General features: G+C 44.3%; 1 protein-coding gene across 3 annotated transcripts in view; it reads right to left on the reverse strand.

Moving 5' to 3' along the window:
* Positions 1-14,321, reverse strand: part of MARK1 (microtubule affinity regulating kinase 1) — a 127,377-nt gene extending 113,056 nt beyond the window's left edge. The window contains exon 1 of one of the 3 annotated variants that reach the window (XM_075595571.1): positions 13,697-14,315. In XM_075595571.1, coding sequence (XP_075451686.1) covers positions 13,697-13,747 — 51 coding nt within the window. In that variant the 5' untranslated portion in view covers positions 13,748-14,315. Of the gene's footprint in view, positions 1-13,696 lie in introns of all 3 variants that reach the window. The other 2 variants (XM_075595573.1, XM_075595575.1) reach the window with 2 other exon arrangements.
* Between the last annotated feature and the right edge of the window lie 6,828 nt (positions 14,322-21,149).

Here is a 21,149-nt window from a genome sequence, read left to right on the forward strand (position 1 = left end):
CTCCCGTAAAACGATATACAAGAGGGACGATCAGGTCGGCTAATAAAAGATGGAGTCTCTACTAGGACCAACGTGCGTGTGCTTTTAAGAGCGATCAGTGTAATGGGTCATTATCTAGGAAACTTCCCCACTTTTGGATCAGTATTGTGAATGCAGCAGATGTCTCTTCCAAGACAGTTATCTCGCATCCATGACATATTTTCAAGAACTATTTAGATTCCTCAACCCCCCCTCCCCACACCAAAAAAAACCACAACAAAAATACACACACACCTTCGATTGCACCTTTCAACATATCACTTCCATTAAGAGTTCAGCCCTACTGGACTGCATGTTTAAAAAGGTTTTAGCTTGTAACTAAATCATAAATGTAGAAATACTCTGTGCAAAGACACCAGGGTAATAATAAAAACACACTCGTGCTGTCACAACAGGCCAAGAGTCTAAATACTTCATATACTTTTGTACAGCAACGATCTACATAACTCTTCAAAAAGACACTGTATACCCGACATGATCCAAGGGAAATATGGTAAAAAAAAATTAGTTTTTGTCTCTAACAGCTTACAGTGAACGGTGCTTATTCTATAAGCTCTAGAGCAAAAACTCCCATTCAAGTCAATGGCTTAGAAGTGTATAGAATAAACCCCTAAAAGTTTGTTTATTTAGGTACAATCATTCAAAAAAGCCCGTAGGCCGCCCCATAATGTATTTGTACAAGTTGTGTTACTTTCCCTCTCTGATCCTGTTCGCGTACCTCACTGTGAAATCAAATAAAGCGTTTTCAAATAGTATAATGTGTGTTACACCCTGTATATTGCCGAGAGCTTTTCATCCACTACAATTTCAATATAGGCTGCAACGTGAGACTACACGTATGCTCCCTCCGACAGCCCATAGAAACCGCAGCAGATCAAATTTTCAGGGAGAGGGGGGTGGGGGGAGGAGATTCTAATGATCATATTCATTTTTTTCTAATATTTGGCCATTTTTTTCATTTTGCATTCGTTTATTTATTTATTTTCAGACCAGTAGCGGTGGTTTTTTTTTTTTTTGCTTTTTTGTGAACGTGTGCGATTTCACAAGTGCTCACAAAATTTGCAATGTTGGGAGTTTTCGCAGCAGAATTAGGATTTGGGGAAAATATTGACTCATTGGTAGCTGAGCTTGGAGCACCCTACTCGCACTGTGAAGCAGCTTCCTTGTTGCTGGGGAAGATATTGGTCTCGTTCACGGGTGAAAGATAGAAACATTGTGTTGTGCCAAGAGCTATAAAACAGATCCGAAAATTGTTTTGTATAATAAGTGTAGTGACCCTGGGAATAACAATACTGTATATAACAAGATGTGGATAGGTAGGTGGTATGACACACTTGCCTGGAAACCTCACAAAACCCAGATGTAGAAGGTATATCACGTGGAATGTCCAGAACTGGCAGCGTGACTTGAAAATGCAACCATACCTTAATCCATCAGTTGGTAAAGGGGATGTATCGTCATGAAACGGACTCACTTGAAAAGTGCAGCATCCTGACGCTGTTCCGTCCTTGGGTCCTAGGTGTGCCTTCCGTTACAGGGTAGAAACAATGGTGGATGAAAACGGAGCGCCCCTGCTTGGAACACTTGAAGAAAAAGGCTAAGTGCCTACTCCATGTATTGGTCATATGAAAAAAAAAAGAAAAGCGATGGTATCGCCCCACCAACGCGTTTCACGCCGTAGTACTTTACCTTGATAAAGTGCTATGGTGTGAAACGCGTTGGTGGGGTGATACCATCGGTTTTTTTTCTGATATGACCAATAAAATACTTTTTTTTTTTTTTTAATTAATTACACACTCTCAGCCTTTTTCTTCAAGTGTTACAAGCAGTAGTGCTCCGTTTTCATCAACCATTGTTCATTCACGGGTGAAGATGATCTCTTGCCCAGCACCGGAAAGACGGCTTCACCACCCATTGATTAAGGAGTTGAGACAGAACGCCACGCACCTAACTATCTCTAGCAGCAAACACACTGGGACTGGAAGTACACAATGTATGCGTTCAATTGCTCCTCGTACAATTAAGGTCATTAAAAGGAGGAGCACTTCTGGTTCCCTACACACACAAAAAAAAAAAAGAGAGACAGACTTCTGCAATATTCAACCGAGTCACTGGATGCGAGACTAGCAGCGACTGACACTTCCACCAAGAACCATCAGAAAACTGGTGTTTTTAACATAGAAGACAATACTTTATTGTTATTTTCCACTATTATTATACAGCGAATGGAACATGGTAATTGTGCAGGGATAAGGCGTTCACAATGTAATGTCCGGTGCCCGAGACATCGGACCCCTTATTATGTCATATGCTGCGGAGCCGCTGCTGAGTATTCGGAGTACACTCTGTAACGGAGCTTCAGCCAGCCCTGGGAACACAGTTTCACCCATATGTGGATTAAAGGGTCATGGGAAGATAGAAGGGATGACACTGAAGTCGCACAGGGGGAGTTTAAGTGATATTACATCAGGGGGCGGCCAAACTCCAGTCCTCAAGGGCCACCATCAGGTCAGGTTGTAAGGATATCCCTGCTTCAGCACAGGTGGCTCAATAGTGGCTCAGTCACCTGTGCTGTAGCAGGCAAATCCTTAAAAGCTGACCTGATGGTGGTCCTTAAGGACTGGTGTTGGCCGCCCCCTGACATACATGGTTACGTATTTAACCAACACCGTAAAGGGGCAGTCCTTTCTTAGCACTCTGTGAACTGGTAGCAGTTATTTAAGGCGCAGGCCCTCGTAGATGACAGAACACCATTTTATAAAGAACTTTGTATAATTGGCTTCTTTGAACCATGTAATTTGATGTGATTAAAGATAATTCAAGATAAAAATAATTTATGTAGGAATAAATCGCCACAAACACATCTCATTTGCATCCACTTTTCATATCAAATGTGTTCTCCTTGACACAATATGTCTTTTACCTCCCCCAGGCACGAGATTGTGACTGTCATGCCCACGGATGCGGTTATAATAATCTCCATCTCTCTCCTCATATACCACAAAACTACTTGACCTATTCCACCCATGGCAAAATCTATATATGCAAAAATGATGCATAGATATTCATGTTCATGTCTCAGACAGGTCAACAAACCTGCTTACCCCAGAGTTACACAGCATAGAAGGCTTCCAATGCAGCCAGGGATTCTGGGTAATGAAATGCAAATGGGCCCTTCTAGCGCGTCACTTTTTTCCCGTTTCGTGACCTGTTACACATGGTGTTCTTTACACGTTCTTTGTGCGTTGTGTGGTGGAGGGTTTTGAGCACGTTTTAACTCACCATAAACGCGTGTACCTGGCATATATATTCAGGTAATATACATTATATAACAGGGGTGGCCAAAAATAGGAAATACTTAGGAGCCAGAGTTTTGTTAGGCACGGGGGGGGGGGGGGGTGTAGGGCTCTGTGTTACTGTGTATCTATGACGCGCACACACACGCACAGAAACAGCCCTCACACTGGATGAAGGGGACACCTCCATGCGTGCTAGCAAGCACTGACAAAGTCCGTTGCAAGCCCAAATATGAGAAGATGCTGCACTAGGTCTTCTAGTTAACGTGATTATTCACAGATCGACGTTGCGGTTCTCTTGACAAAAGGTCCATATTTGAGAACCCAGAGCGTCAATCTGTGAATAAACTTTAAAATTACAAGACCCTGTGAGTGATGCTTCCCTTATCTGTACACACGCATTTCTGTCCCCTCCGACTAGCTCGGCCCCCAACCCGCCGCTCTCCTCACCGAGCTGGGCAGCGGTGACTTGACCTGTCAATCAGATCAGGGGCCAGGGGGGACATTTTAGGCGCCTGGGTATTTTTCCATCCCTGATTATATATGCAAACATTTCAACTTTTTGGCTTCTCACTCTGAGTTGAATAGGTAAAGTAGCTTTGCGGTGTGTAAGGACAAGGAGGACATTATTAGTGGATACCCCGTCTCCATGCATAATTGACATCCCATGGACACTAGTTATAATTTAACGAATAGGCCTTTTGGTTCAATAAGAAATAGTGCTTTTTTTTTTTTTTTTTACAATTCTGATGCCTTTATTAGCCAAATTGCTAAGAATGTATCACAACATTTTTTAGATAGATTAACTTTTGAGGGATATGAAAATAAAAATGGATTCATCTTTCCAAAGAGACAAGGACAGATTTCATTTTAAAAGGGGAACAACTTCAATGCAACTGGCTTCCTTAAAAAATAATAGCAAAAAAAATAAAAAATCCCCATCCTGTGTGTTCTTTAAAAAGGTAAAATCCCTGTACCCCATTTTGCAAAAAAAATATAAATTAAAAAATTGTCAACGCCACTTTCAGTGGAGGTTATTCATTAAACCGAGATAGTGTAGATCGGGGTTAATATCGCCCAAAACCTCCCATTGAACTCAATGAGAGTTTCCATGCAACAATGGCCTGATCTGCACTCACACACGTTAATTAATAACCCCCAACGTGTATAAATATGAGTTCAACGCAGGAAAAAAAAAAAAAATTACGTAGTGAGCAGAATTCCTTTGTCTTCCCAAAAACATTCTACCAGGAACCATAGTATAATGCTTCCCCACATCTCAACAAGGAGTTATTGGGGAGTGCGTTTTTAGCCTATGGTTTTTTTCATTGGTTACAGAGATTAGAGTATGAATTGGGCTTCTACAACCACCGTGAGACCTTATAGCCGTGCTAAGATATCGACGGCTCCAGGTGGTTGTGAACATGAAAAGCACATAAAACAAACAGAGTGAACAGCGCTAACAAGTCTATATACTCTCACAGTCACCACCAGTTTAAGTTCTTTCAAATCTAAGGCTGTCTCACATTTTAATCTGGTCTGTAACTGTTTCATTCGCCCATAACATATATTTTCTTTAACTGTGCATGCAATGTCTTGTATATAATGTATACCCTGTTCATTTATGTAACTGTATTTGTAACCATGTACTGTGTTATTTGTCTTAACTCTATGCCCAGGACATACTTGAAAACGAGAGGCAACTCTCAATGTATTACTTCCTGGTAAAATATTTTATAAATAAATAATATAAGTGACTTATTGCGCAAACCAGAGGTGCAAAACAATCTAAAGGTTATGTGACATCAACATATGTGTTACATCAATTAGTGGTATGGTTAAAAAGCAATTGCTTTTATAAAAGGTAAAATACAACCGTGTCTCAGATAAAAGTCCTGAAACTGCAGCCAAACCTCAAAGGGTTTTTCCCAGGTCCTTGCTGTTGTATAGATAGAAGATTTGAGTCTCTCTAGCGAAAGTATCCAGGTAAAAAAAGGGAAAGGAGGCGAGGCGGGGAAAGGAGAGGATGAAATGGAAAGGAAGGAATGGAGGAGGGGGGATGAGAGGGAGGAGGGGGAAGGAGAGAGGGGAAAAGGGAGTGGGGGAAAGGAGGTCAGGGAGTGGGGGGGAAAGGAGGTCAGGGAATGGGGGGGAAAGGAGGTCAGGGAGTGGGGGGGGAAAGGAGGTAAGGGAGTGGGGGGAAAGGAGGTAAGGGAGGGGGGGGAAAGGAGGTAAGGGAGGGGGGGGAAAGGAGGTAAGGGAGGGGGGGGAAAGGAGGTAAGGGAGTGGGGGGAAAGGAGGTAAAGGAGGGGGGGAAGGAGGTAAGGGAGGGGGGAAAGGAGGTAAGGGAGGGGGGAAAGGAGGTAAGGGAGGGGGGGAAAGGAGGTAAGGGAGGGGGGGAAAGGAGGTAAGGGAGGGGGGGGAAAGGAGGTAAGGGACAGGGGAAAGGAGGTAAGGGAGGGGGCAGGGAGAGAGGGGAATGGGGTAAGGGAGAGGGGGCAAAGGGGGAGGGAGGGAGAGAGGGGAATGGGGGGGGGAGAGAGGGGAAAGGGGAGGGGAAAGGGGGAGGGAGGGAGAGAGGGGAATGGGGGGGGGAGAGAGGGGAACGGAGAGAGGGGAAGGGGGGGAAGGGAGAGGAGGAAGGGAGAGAGGGGAAAGGGGGAGGGAGAGAGAAAGAGAGGGGAAACGGGGGAAGAGAGGGGGGGTAAAAGAGAGAGGGGAAAGGGGGAAGGGAGAGAGGGGGAAGGAAGGGGAAAGGGGGAAGGAAGGGGAAAGGGGGAAGGGAGGGCGAAAAAGGAGAGAAGGGAAGGGAAAGGAGGCAAGTAAGGGAGGGGGAAAGGAGGTAAGGGAGGGGGGAAGGAGAGAGGGGAAATGGAAATGAGGCAAGAGGGGGGGGGAGAGGTGGGGGAAAAGAGAGGGGAAAGGAGGCAAAGAAGGGGGGGGGAGGAGAAAAATATGTTATGTTGTGTAATTGGGACAAATCACATCCACATGGTGCATATCCTACTCACATTCTGTTTCTTTCTTTTAAAGCCGTAAGAACAGGATTCTTGATGAGGTATATTTTCTCTTGTTGTATTCATGGATCTCTATCTTCTTATATTAATAGACTCTTTTATAAGATAACGTGTTGTGCGTCTGGTTATACCCACTACCTGCCTGGTTATACCCAATACCAGCTCCGCATTGCATGGCCAGTATAACCAGCCCCACACTGATGAGACTGGTCTGTGAGTAGGTTACTGGCCATGCACTTCTCTAACCCAGGCTGTGCCGAAAAGCCGTGTAATGCGGCAGGCAAAACGTATAGGTGCTGTCCATGTTAAAATGGACAAGAAGCACAAAGTGACACGATATGTCCATTTGCATGTCATTAACCAGAATCCCTGGCTGCAGTGGCAGGATTGTATGCCAAGAGATAAAGGGGAAGGACAGGGTGGCAGACCTGTCCGAGACATGCGAACGTACCCACAAGTGGTATTTTTATTTGCCGTAGAAAATAAGAAAGCCCTGAACACAGGAACTTTGGAAAAGCCGATGTAGTTTCCTAAATCAGACGTGTGCTTGAAAAGTGCCATTACCAGGAGCAGTATGTATTGTATATTCTGTGATACGGTCTTGTGAAGTTAGACCCTCTGTCCCTAGGCTTCTCCTATGACAACTTTATCTAGCTCTGTTTTTAGTTCACTTCCCCTCTGCCTCTTCTATAAATACTTTGCAGCTGCTTCTCCCTATGGAAACCGAGCCTGAATAGGGGTCCCCCCAGCTCTGATCTCTTATCCACGCTCTGCATTTGTATAGCCATTAACTCCCCCTACATTCCCACAGTGGTCAGACTCTGCTAGAAAAGGCACTAGGTCTTAGCAAAAGGATTGCATTGAATTTTAAACATTCCACTGTCAAAGGTCAGAGTATTCCAACACTTTCCCATCAGGCTGTTCTTTAGGTAGCTACTGGTCAAACGACCAAAACCTTATATGTACAGTGGGTCTTCTGTGTGGTTTAACTCAGGGAGAGGGTCCACCATACAAATCCAATTGGCCTTCCAGCATGGATGGAGCACGCACAATTGCCCAGGTCTCTAGAATTCCTCTGCACCAAGTTCCTGGGAAGTTTGACCAGACGCTCATTAAACGTCTTTTTTTTGTTTTACCCTGCGGCCATGCAAAATTTAACAATCTAGTCAATCAAGAGGGCCTATCTTGCATTTCACACAGATCTGTCTACCAGTTCAGACTTGGCAGAGATGTTCATTTCAGGGTAAAAAAAAGCAAAAGGTTCCCCACTCTCAAAAGTTGATACACCCCCTAATAATGTGTATACAGGCAGTCCTCGGTTATCCGACACAATGCGTTACTCAAAATGGCGTTGTAAAGCGAAACGTTGTAAAGCGAAACACGTTTTCCCATAGGAACACTGTTTAAATTAAAGGTGCCGTTCCTGAAGGCATTTTTAACACTAATACACCAAATATTTTATGCAGGCAATAAGATATGCAGCACACACATAAATTATATAGTGTATATACTGTATTATATATATAATATAACATAATAAATAATATATTATATAGTATAATATAATATTATATAGTATAATATTATATATATACGCTCTTATGACGCTTTGCAACGTTGTTTATGTGAATGTGTATATATATACACACTAACACAACGTTGCAAGGCGTTGTTAGAGCGTTGGATAAGCCGTTTTGGCGTTGTAAAAATGAATGTAGGTATGCATTGCATAGCGTTGGATAAGCCATTCGTTGTAAAGCGAAGCGTTGTAAAACGAGGACTGTCTGTATTAAAACTACTCTCTAGCACTCTGCAAATTGCATACGGAGGCAAGAATAGTAAAATGGGCAAATGGCTCAGTACACTCATTCTATAACACGCATGTTTGCAAAGGGTCAACCTCCGAGAGCTGAAATGAGAGAGATTTGGGAGTTTGAGGGACCTCCCCCCCACCACAAGTTTTTTGTTGTGTATTTTAAATGGAAAAGTACTGAATTTGTATCGGTGAGACGCCAATGACATCTACGAGACGTCTGGTTGTAAAAATCAGAGAGGCCCCGAATAACGGAGACTCAGAAAAATCAGTGAGAGAACAGTCTGCTCTTGGTTTTTGCTTTGCATATAGCTCCACAAGAGTAGTACTGGCTTGAAGTGTTAAGCTCTGAGTTATACTGGTCAGGGAGGATTTATATACAGGTTCCAAATTCGTCACTTAACACAGGGGTGCACAACATTTTCTCGAGAGGTACACCGCTTACACAGAGACCCCCTGCTCTTCCCCAAAGCATTTAAATGAAATGCAGGGGGAGCGCGCAAGACCTCTGTATGTTGCTTACCTTGTCTCCGGCAGCTTCTGGCGACACGGCGTCGAATCGGGGTCACGTGGCAACGCGGGGTCACAGGACGTCAGAAACGCCAGGGACAAGGTGGGGGGGGGGGGTAAGGGCGCAAAAGCATGCATGGGGGCGCAGACGAAAACGTTTGCGCACCCCTGACTTAACCTGTGTAAAGGGAAGTAAATTACTAGCCCGTCAACCACTGAACAGTCAAATTAATATTGTGCTTAATATCTCTCACAGGTCTTAATTGTTAGGGATATTCCGAGGCCAATCGCTACCATTTCCAAACATACAGACCGGATTATATTAGACTGGTTAAACCAGTCCTGAATAAAGCTCTCAGTTAGTACAGATACTCGGCAATCAGCTGTTAATTAACAGTGTCGCCTGATTAATGGAGGTCAGGAACGTTTGAGAAATACTGTATTACAGAATTAACTGAGGGATTTAAATAAGTGGGGAATTGCATTCACAAAATAAACAAATCCCCCGACTGAACAGACCTAATAAAACAATGTGCGCATGCAAAAAGCCCACCAGACATAAAAGTCCACACTGGGAGAAGAGAATCCTATGTACAGTTTAAATATCTTACAGTGTAACTTGTAATAAGAGGCATGCAGTCATAATAAATGGAAGTGCAATAGGCATGAGTACATGTAAAGAAGTGAATTTAGCAAGAGGCTCGTGTCTTCCAGGTTACAGTTGCTTGTAAAATAAGATTTCAAAGGGATCTGAAAATCGAGAAACCTTCTGCAAATCGCATTAGATATATGTATATGTTTATATATTTAGTTTCAGGTATGTATGTATGTACAGTATGTATGTATGTTCGAAGGGCTTCACAAATATATCCATTAGGCTGCGTCCATAGTGCAGGAGATGGCGCGAACAAACACTAGGACGCCACTGTGCATAGTGCACGCGAGCGTGCACAAGCGCAACAACCTTGATTGAATTTGCAACGCGACGGCCGGGTCACGTGAGTGGTTCGCCCAATGAGGGCGAACCAGCTCCGTGACGTCACGGCCGTGCTCCCTGTCGCCTCTGCCTTCAGGACAGAAATCTCTTCTGCTGGAGGCGAGCGTGACGCCACGCCAACGCGCGCTTACACTATGGCCGAATCCTTAGAATGCTATGTACGCTACGCTAATGTGCGCTACGGAATATGTTGGCACGTTACAAATAAATTATAATATATCAAGTAATAAGTGCATCAAACCCGAGTATGCATTATGAATTACTGCCCCAGGGAGCTTACAATCTACAAAGGTAGTTGAGTGATACCATAAGCCCAATATATTGCACAATGATCCCAGCACACTTCCCTTATCACTCGATTTTGGCAATCTGCTCTGAGAAAAGGACTTGCAACAACCTTTGTATTAATATCTTTCATAAACTACAGTACTGTAATAATTAACCGCAGGTTGTATACACCTCATTATCTTCCACCGAAAGCAAGAGTGAAGATTGCCAGAATAAACTGGATCTAGTTTTCAAAGCTGGCATGTTGAAGCCATTCATTTCAAATGGGGGAGACAATGGAAAAACATTGATTTTTTTTACATTTTTATTTTTTTTAAAGCCCCATTAATCTTCTCACCATAAACACTGATCATGTTGTATTCCTTTAATCCGCCATGGGGTAAACAAGTCCTGACACCTGAACTCTAAAATATAGTTATCAGAAAGTTTACAAAAAAAAAAAAAAAAGTGTGGTGTTCAGTAGATCGTTGTATTCATCTTAAATCACGAGAACAAGAACCAAAGCATTGTGGTGTTCTCAGGGACTGTAATAAGCGTATATATTGTAGGTGCAAAAACAAAAAGTAAACCATTTGCCCACATCCCTCACCATCTTATAATAAAGGAACTCCCCCACACTATCGCACAGAAACGCTCATTGAAGTCAATGGGAGTTTCCATGCGACAGTGCCCCGATCGGCACTATCACAGTCTAATGAATAACCGAAGTCCCATTCAGTATCTATTCCTTCTCTGAATTTATGACATATTGGTGCCCCGGGTCTTTTTCAATCTGTTCACATCATAAAGACACATCTATAAAGAACAGATCCCCAAGTTACTATGGACGATCTCAGCCAGACTACGTTCCCAGTGTCTTCGGTGCCCACCCCAGCTCCCAGCGGGGCAATACATAACTTGTAACCCTCACCCAGGGTACTGAATGGGTGAAATGTGTTTGGGGGGATAGGAGGGCGATAAGGCAGACTGGAGGAGGGTGAGTGATGTCATTTCCTCATAATGCATAAACAAAGGAGACCATCTGAAGATCTGTTATAGCCTTCAGCTGGGCCAACACAAGTGAATGTGGCTTTATCCCGCTCAACCATATATACAACAGCAGGTCTCTGAAAGAGCCTGAACACAATACAGTATAGGAAACAAGAGCAGCACCATAGTAAATGAATGTCAGAATGGATAACGTTGCCATTTCACTTTCTTAGCTCTGCACCGGGAGGGAGACTATCTCATGGAAGGGCACAGGGTCAGTATGTGTAAAAGGGGAACCCCCAATGAAGCGGATGGTGGCACAATCTTCTTGGTGACACACTCCCAATGAGGGAGGCGAGAGGTACTGTATATATTTAGGGAGAGCCAGGGCCTGTGTCACTATACAAGGGTCAAATCTACATGAAACAACACATGCCTAACAATACCAACAGCAGATAGATAGATATATGGCTTCAAACACTTTATCACCCCACCTTATCTACAGTACATCTGTTTTTTTTTGTTTGTTTTTTGCTCTCCCTTACACTGTTTTAGCCATATTCCTCTGTTAATCGGTATTGCTGACCTGACGAAGAGAGGATAGCCCTCGAAAGCTTGTCCTATGACATAAATTGTTAGTCCAAATAAGAAAAGGGAGCACCTAATACTGAAGAACTCATTTATTCTGATATATATATAGATATATAGATGAGAGAGAGAGAGAGAGAGAGAGAGAGAGAGAGAGAGAGAGAGAGAGAGAGAGAGAGAGAGAGAGAGAGAGAGAGAGAGAGAGAGAGAGAGAGAGAGAGAGAGAGAGAGAGAGAGAGAGAGAGAGAGAGAGAGAGAGAGAGATAGATAGATATAATCAAAGAAGAAGTTAAGCAGAACATGAACCCCTACACGGACACAAGAGCCCAGTAACACATTGCAAAGCCAATGGGGGTAAGCGACTGATAGTATATTTGCTTAAGCGGCCGATCGGGCTGCTTTCTGCATAAACTCCCCATTAAAGTCAATGGGGAATTTTTTGTGGAAAACGGCCCAATCGGCCATTTCGGCACATGTAGAACTGGCCCCAAGTATCGGTATCTCACCCGACAAGCTGAAGAGGTCTGGTTAGCAGGCATATCCTGGCGCTGCCGGGGTTAATGCTAGGGAACAGCACTGAACATAAGGAGCTGATTAGGGGGCAGTTCCCTTTCCCTGGACCCGAAAAGGGTTAATGCGTCGACACCGCAATGTCCGGGGTGCTGAGCAAGTTATCACAGCCCCCGGCTCTTCCCCTTGCACTGAATGAGTTAATGGCCCCATGTGGCTGGGGACAGTTGCATTAAGGCACACTCCGCTTCCTATAGGGGCCAGAGTACAGAAGCAGTATTTAAAAGCTATAAAGAAGCAGTATATAGAAGCAGAGCTATACAGAAGCAGTATATAGAAGCAGTGTATAGAAGCAGAGCTATACAGAAGCAGTGTATAGAAGCAGCGTATAGAAGCAGAGCTATACAGAAGCAGCGTATAGAAGCAGAGCTATACAGAAGCAGCGTATAGAAGCAGAGCTATACAGAAGCAGCGTATAGAAGCAGAGCTATACAGAAGCAGCGTATAGAAGCAGAGCTATACAGAAGCAGCGTATAGAAGCAGAGCTATACAGAAGCAGCATATAGAAGCAGTGTACAGAAACAGAGCTATACAGAAGCAGTGTATAGAAGCAGCGTATAGAAGCAGAGCTATACAGAAGCAGCGTATAGAAGCAGAGCTATACAGAAGCAGCGTATAGAAGCAGAGCTATACAGAAGCAGCGTATAGAAGCAGAGCTATACAGAAGCAGCGTATAGAAGCAGAGCTATACAGAAGCAGCGCTATACAGAAGCAGAGCTATACAGAAGCAGAGCTATACAGAAGCAGAGCTATACAGAAGCAGAGCTATACAGAAGCAGAGCTATACAGAAGCAGAGCTATACACAGAAGCAGTATACAGAAGCAGTATACAGAAGCAGAGCCATATAGAAGCAGTATACAGAAGCTGTGGCTACCTCTGGTGCTGCACGGGTTAGCCCATTCCCTGCCAGCGCGGCCTAAAACACAATGCATCCCGCCGGCACCGAGAGGAGTTAAGCGGCACTTTATTACAGTATTGAAGCCGCCCGGGGCGTGCTGGGCCATCTACCCGCTCCCATGGGCAGCTAGTGGTAGCTGCCTCACCCATATATAACCCCCGTTTGCTGCCAAAGGGTTAGCAGTGCCCCCCTCACTCTAGCAATGCCCCCTCACTCTAGCAATGCCCCCTCACTCTGGCAGTGACCCCAACCTGCTGTCTGGCACTCAGGCGGCTGTTACCGCTGCCAGCTAGGGTGGGGGGGTCACCATCACATGGCACAGCGCACCAAGAACGGGTTAATTAAGAGGCACCGTGTTTCCTCTGGCCACAGTGTTACCATCCTCTCCCCCCTCATTTCAGGGGACACCGTGTCCTCAAGCGGAAGGGGGAGGGGGGGGTAACACATACGATGTCAGCCTGTCACTGCAAGGGGTTAATTGCAGGACGCACGGTTGACCTGTGACACTGCAAGGGGTTAATTACAGGGCACTGTTGACCTTTGGCACTGCACGGGTTACTCGGTGCCGCCGCCTCCTCCTCCTCCTCCCCCTGGCACTGCAGGGTTAAACCAAGTGAACCCCCTCCTCCCCCCCCCCCTGTGAATTCCGGAGGGGTAGCCGGCTCCCCCCGCCCCCGCAGTGGTCTCGCCCGCGGGTTATTATTACTCACATTCTCCGTGTCCCGCTCGTTCACTGTCGGCAATGGCGTCCTGGCCGACATCTTGTGCGAGAGAGAGAGAGGAGCCGTGTCCCTCCCGTCTCTTCCTCCGCCTCCAGGCCCCTGAGCCGCTTGTACCGCTGGTCACTAATACTGTGGTTTAGAGTAACAACACAAATAATAATGAGGGGGGGGACTGAAGGTGCCCCCTCCTCCGCCTCACAGAGTATTCACACAGGGAGCAGCCCTGCTGCCTGCATGATGGAGAGAGCACAATCACAGCATCTCCTCTCTCAGGGGGTTACTCCGAATATAAGGGGGTTCCCCCCAACCCCTCTCTCTGGCTGTGTGTCCTCATACCCTGCAGAGAGCATACAATGTGTGGGAGGGGTGGGGGGGTGACCTGGTGCCAAGGTGCATGGATCCCCCAACACCCCCTCCCCGAAAAAAAATAATCCAATGTAAAAAAATGAATGCAAAAATCAATGAGTCCAGCTGCCAGCTCCTTATCAGCACATAGTACAGCGAGATGTGTCTCTGAATCAGCCTCCCAGATCTCCTCCTCCAGAACAGCAAATCCAAGCCAGCAACCCAGCCTCTCCTCCTCTTTCCCCCCTCTCTCCTTCCCTCCCTCCCTCAGCCCAGGAAGAGAGGAACTACTTCCAGTTGGATCATGGTGGGGTGGGGGGGTTTCTGCAATCCCTGCTGCTAGGGTGGGATCAGGGGGTTGTTCATTTTGCTAATCACATGTAGGGGAGGGGGGGGGGGAAGCAGCCACGGAATGTATGAGACCAAATGAAGAGAGTATTTGAACACAGACACCTGGTGCCATTAATGATACTAGCAAATATGAAACATCCCCATTACTGTCCGTTATTTTCAAGATTGGACCATGAAATTAGATTTTTTATTTTTTTTTAGTCGGTTCTTTGTTATACAGGTGCCTGGTTCTGGTGCATCAATGATGTGTAGTGAAAATTTAAAAGAAAAGAAACAGTCATTTATAGATGTTTCCACATGTACATCTGTTTTATATTTATATATTGGCATCAGTGATTCTTAGGCTGCGCTTATAGTGACGGTGATGCGACTGTCGCGTCAAAACAAAGGTATTGTCGCCGTCGTCGGCGCTTATAGTGTACGCAGCGGCGATGGAGCAACAGTGCTACCAAAAATCTGGTAGTCACTGATATTTGTATTTTTCAGTGACGGTCTCCCAATGTGGCCAGAGAGCTTCTCCGTCCGTCTACCTTCCCCTTTTATGACGTCGCTGGCCTTGTAGCCAGCAACGTCGCCTAAACGTGATATTTAACTTTCGCAATGGCAATGGGTGACGTCATCGGTCGCCGTCGCTGGCACTATAAGCTCTGCCTTACATTCAGATAGTGTGGCTCGTCAATAACATAATCTCTTCCATGTTAAAGAGAAAGGCATCGTACGTCGTATTCTTTTAATAAAAACAACTTTACCCCCCAAAATGTAAATATTTTGATTAATAATTGGACTAAACACAAACAATCTCAGGAGTTATAATATATCTTTTTTTTGCTGTCCCTAGCCATAAACAGTTTTAAGTTTAAAATAAACAAGTTTAGGTTAAAATGTAATTGTGTGAAAAAGTGACAATGGTAAAATTCTACTATCTTATCTGTGTAACTGAAGCCTTACAAGTTTCAGGTCATAAATCTTTCTAGTGGTCACTTTCCTCTATCCCAGTGTCTTTCAACAGGGGTTCTTAGGAACCTTTGGGTTCCCCGGGCATCCCTAAAGGATTCCCTGCAATTTTCAGGGCATTTTAAAATTGTACCAAATACAGAAGAATTTACAATGTATCTGATCTCAGACGTGCTATTAGATTGGATTAGGGTTCCTTACAATGCATCTGTTCTCAGACGCGCTATTAGAAAGGGTTGGGGTTCCTTACAATGCATCTGTTCTCAGACGCGCTATTAGAGAGGGTTTGGGTTCCATACAATGCATCTGTTCAGATGCCCTATTAGAGAGGGTTGGGGTTCCTTACAATGCATCTGATCTCAGACGCGCTATTAGAGAGGGTTGGGGTTCCTTACAATGCATCTGATCTCAGACACGCTATTAGAGAGGGTTGGGGTTCCTTACAATGCATCTGAGACGCGATATTAGAGAGGATGGGGGTTTCTCAGAAATTCACATAGGGTTCCTTAACCAAAAAAAGGTTGGAAACCACTGCTCTGTCAACTCTCAAAAACGCACATTTCATGGTGCAGTCCCCATATGGCTAAATACAAACCCTTTGGACCCTTACCCATTTCTGTAGAATGCCCTAAACATGATTGAAACTTTGTAAGTGGGGAAATCCTCACAAAGTCCCTGCCACCTGGGATAGAACAAAATGGCAAACCTTCAAATAATCGAACCACTCTTGGAAGGTGTCTCCCCAAATCCAACATGATATGGCAAACATTTTCAATGCATTTTCAATGTATTCACTTCCACTGGTTTCCTGCTATTAAAGGAATCCACATGATTAAAGAAAGCAGGCTTTAAATATAACGTGTAACGATGTATTGCCATTATAGGTCTGTGCCCAGGACATACTTGAAAACAAAAGGTATCTCCATGTATTATTTCCTGGTATAACATTTTATAAATAAATAAAATCTGCCATGTGTTATTTTAAAAGGGCCAATTTCTAAAAAAAACTTCAGGATTTGGGATATGAACATTTGGGTTGTTGGTAAAATGGTATAATATTGGAGCCTGCACTGCTTTGTGAAAACATAATTTGAATCTGGATATATGAGTTTTGGAATGTTTCTATTAATTAATATTTATTAGTATCAATCTGATTGATGGTTTCATTGTATGGTGTTAATAAAAAGACTAATAAACTACTTGGACATTTTGGTGTGTTGCAATCAGTGAATAATTTACAAACCTATGAAATATTCACCTGATCTAGTTTACAGTGGGATTCATTCAATCTGGGTGATTTTTACTAATACTGTACCATGTGACTTTCTGTAAATGCTAACTCTCACTATGCTAAAGAATTGTCAGAAATGAAATGCAACTGGGCATAAACCTATTGATTTCATATACTGTACCAATGTGTTTTTTTTTACCAAAATAATCAAAAAGCATTAGAAAAACAGGGTGACAATTTTCTACTGACCTCTTTGTCAGTAGAAAAATACCCTGCACTTTGCATTCCATTTTGACTGAGGAGTTACAGCTTACGCTGAAAAAAGTGATGTTGGCAAGTACATTGAGTACATTTCATACATCCAGCTGGCCAATCTGGTGAACGGTACCTCTTATAATAGAGTATGATGTTACATGGAAACGTTACAAAGAAAATGCTGATCCTCTGGAAGAGACAATTGGATCATCTCTCTCCAACCCCTGGAATCGGAGAAAAAAATAGGGCAATAAAGCACTGCATTAAACAATAATGGGATTTTTTATTTAAGTAGCAGGATGCCTGTACATTTTACGACAGAATGGATTTGAAATGTCGTATTATTTCCCCTATGATAACATACAATATGTTCTAGAAAAGTAATCAGACTTCAAAGTACACATTGACAGGTTAACCCTGCGATTTTCCACCCAACTGCGGTCCCTACATTGTCTTGTGGCCCTTTCTTTCACGCGTCTGTCCGTCCAACCATCTCCCCCCTCCGTTTACTTCTGCATTATTTCTCTGAGGAGTTGTCAAATGTTACAAAATCAGTTTGAAGCAATTCCACGGTATGTTTTGTGGCCAGTTTAGCTGCCCAGTAGTCGAGTATGCTAAATAAAATAGCCAAGTCTGGCAAAGGTGAATCAAGTCTGGCAAAGGTGAATCCATGTATTTTTCATTCATTCATTATTCATTTATGCTCAGCCCCATCAAGAGTACTGGAACGGCACTCACTCACCCATGTGTAAAACAGCAGAATATCATAAATAGTTGGGGATGTTATGTTTTTTGTCCTTATGATCGTGATTGAAAATCATTATAAAATGAACAACATGTCTTGGCTTGATGAATTATCTTGTGACAGAAATGGAAGGAGTATTACACTTGATTACAGATAATGGATTTGCCAGACATTGTGAGGTAGACTGATTGCCTGCACACATGAACACTGATCACAAACTAGGAGAAGGCTACTTCCACCAAACCAAAGGTAAGTAGTTGATAAGAGATAGGAGGGTATTATATCACAGGGACTGGGAGATGGTCTTTTTTCTGCTGTTGTAATATCCCATTTAGTATTTATATACATATGTAAGACTCCTATTGGATTACCATGGCCTCGTAGAGGTTAATGGTGCGGACCCACATTGAGAGTAATACTTTTCCCATTACACAGGATTGGGGGTGAGCCATCAGATACTTAGCCCCGCCCTGTGTTTCCCTGAGACAAGGACGTCACAGGATATATAAAGGGAGGAGAAGGTTTGAGGGGAGAGCTTCCTGGAGAGTAAGAGTGGAGGAGCCTCAGTGTATATAGTTAAGAAGTATGTTCCTGAGTGTGTAGGACAGACCTGTCCCCATTTATTATATTCTAGTTAGGGATAATGCTCCTTCACATATGGCCAAGATGAATCCAGCGGTTCATAGAAGAGGAGGCATGCACACCACAGTGGTCCCCCACAGTGGTCCCCATGGTCCCCACAGTGGTCCCCGGGTGCCATAAAATCAGCTCTTCAGGCTGATCCCCAGATGCCTCAATCCTAGTCTCTAAAAGTGGCAGTTCAGATACTGTAATGGAGTGTAGATCCCCTATTTATAGTGAGTCGGCCAAGGCCAAAGAAGGAACCCATAGTGACAGAGTGTAATGCACATTATGCAGAACAGGGAAAAAGTCAATTAAGGAGAATCCAGTCAAGTGTCCGCACCTCCTCAGTGTGTTAAGTGAGGGCGCCTGGGGATGCATCAGAGAATATTTATGCTACTATGTACTATGTATGAATGAGAAGACCCCTAGTAAAAGGGGGCACAATTAAAAAGTGTTGTATGTACTACAAATATCTTTGACATAAGGGGAGCGCAGATTTCACGTACAGGTACAGATAAAGAAAAAATAACATAAATAGTGTGTAGCAGAGTCCCCCTTCTCACCTCCGATGAGTGGGGAGAGGTGGTACCGGCCATTTCAGACTGCCGCGCATGCGCAGTTGCGGCCGGAGCGGCGGCCATCTTCAAATGGCTTCAAAATCCAATAGAGACTACAATCCCCAGAATGCTTTGCAGGAATAGCCAAGGTGGCCATCTTGGACTGGCTCCGCACAAACTGAAGTGGGACTACGAGTCCCAAAATCCTCGGGGGGGAGGGAGATCACGTGGGCTGATCCAGCCAATGGCATGGATGCAGCCTGAAGGAACAGGATATCTTCCGCGGGTGGAGAGCACACGTATCAGTCCTGACGGAGGAGTGAAGGCATAAGGTAGTGTCCAGGGAGCAGTGCTTCCTGGACTAGGCCCAGAACTTGCCCCTTAGGCCCCAGCTAGGCCCTGAGCCAATCTAAGTTCCGTGCTATATATGTGTATGTGTGTATGTATGTGTGTGTCTGCATAATGTTAATAAATATTTTATTTTTACCAATGTGTTTTTTTTTAATAAATAATAAATTACACATACACACACACATAAAAACACACAAACACACAGTACCCTCACAGCTCACAAGATATACACAAAAAGCATGCAGCACGTGCACGCGCGTTCGCACTGGCACGCGTGCGTGTACGTCCGCACATGCTATATAACAAGCCTTAGGCCTCCTGTGAGCATACAGGTACAGCAGCACACGTGGTTGCCTGCGTATTTCCTTTAGGCATAGGGAAAGGGGGCTACATTTGGATGCGCTGCTGAGATTTCAAACCTGAGGTGTCCAAAGTTAGTACAACCCAAATTATGTCGGTGATCATATCATTACCATCCCGGCGGGAGGTATATGAATGGGTGTTGAAAAGCTACGTACCACCCCAACAGGTGCTCTCCATTGGGCAAGACCCCGCCAACACCTCCTCTTACGACTTCTATATAGTACTGGAGCAGTTCCCGGGCCTACAGGCCGCGCATATCCTAGCCCGCCGAACAGACCCGGACACGATATGGTGCGCAGTGCTATTAACAGGCGGGTATGACTTAACGGAAGAAGTCTGCCCACCTTACGGTTCTGTGGAGCGCTAGATAGCGGGTGCCCTATAATCTATCCAGAAATACCCATGAAGGTGGAACCCATTAGTTTCGCCACTGACATGCCGGAGTTTCCGATGGTTATGTCTTCACCTTCCCCAGGAAGTCCTTGCAGGAGCAAAGCCAGTTCCGCGTCAGGTCGCAGCCACCGATCTTGTCAGAGCAATCACAGTTCCTGCCGCTTGGATGGAGATCAGATGATCGCAGAATAATAATAATAATAGTAATAATAGTAATAATAATAATAATAGCATGTTCTTGTATAGCGCTGCTAGTTTAAGTAGTGCTTTACAGAGACATTTTGCAGGCAGAGGTCCCTGCCCCGTGGAGCTTACAATCTATGTTTTTGGTGCCTGAGGTACAGGAAGATAAAGTGACTTGCCCAAGGTCACAAGGAGTTCCCCTGCTTCAAACTCTCAATGCCAGTGAGTGTCTTTACTCACTGAGCCACTCCTTCTCCCATATAGCAGTTGGCTGGAAACAGGAGCGAGTCGTCTCAGCCACAGCAACACCGTAAATTGAAAGATTTTTCCGGGGTGAAAAATGAAGTGAAAAATCTGCGCTACTATTTGTGATAAATAGTGTATAATAAGTGAAATTAAATTAACCCTTCAACCATATAATACAAATGTAACACAAGTGTAATAGAGTGATATACAAGTGAAATACTATGTATATTACAAAATAGTGAGGTATAAACAATCAAAAATAGGAAAAAAACTTTAATGATATAAATGTGAGAGTCTGCTGCTGTTTTGATTCAGGGGGCTACAAGTGTAATACTGTACGTCCTGATGGGAGTAAGTATATCAAGGGAAGGGATTGCATTCACATTTCCCAAATAAAAACGAGCATTTTCAGAGACGCATACTCTCTCTGAAGAGAGCGTGGAAACTTCTGGGACTGGAAAGGTAGATAACCCTATACGAATGGTCCAATGACCTAGTTCATGGGTCAGATGATCCTCAGAGAAATAGAGAGGACAACAGATGGTGCAGATCATGCTCACATCCTGCACTTAGAACATGCGCAATGGAATTAGAATGAGGGGAGAGAGGTGCACCCCGATGCTGACGCCGTGATGCAGACCTCCGCCATTGTCAGCATCGTTGTTATTTGGGAAATGTGAGTATTATACCCTCCCTTGATTTACATCACTTATTCCCATCAGGACGTATTACGCTATATATATGTCATTTTTATTTTTCTATACGTGAAATCGTCACTCCCCTTCTGTCGAAGACTCCACTGCCAACAGAAGAACCACAGGGACGGTTCTTCAACTAGGGTTA

Source organism: Ascaphus truei, chromosome 4 (assembly GCF_040206685.1).
Source record: "Ascaphus truei isolate aAscTru1 chromosome 4, aAscTru1.hap1, whole genome shotgun sequence".
Lineage (NCBI taxonomy): Eukaryota > Metazoa > Chordata > Amphibia > Anura > Ascaphidae > Ascaphus > Ascaphus truei.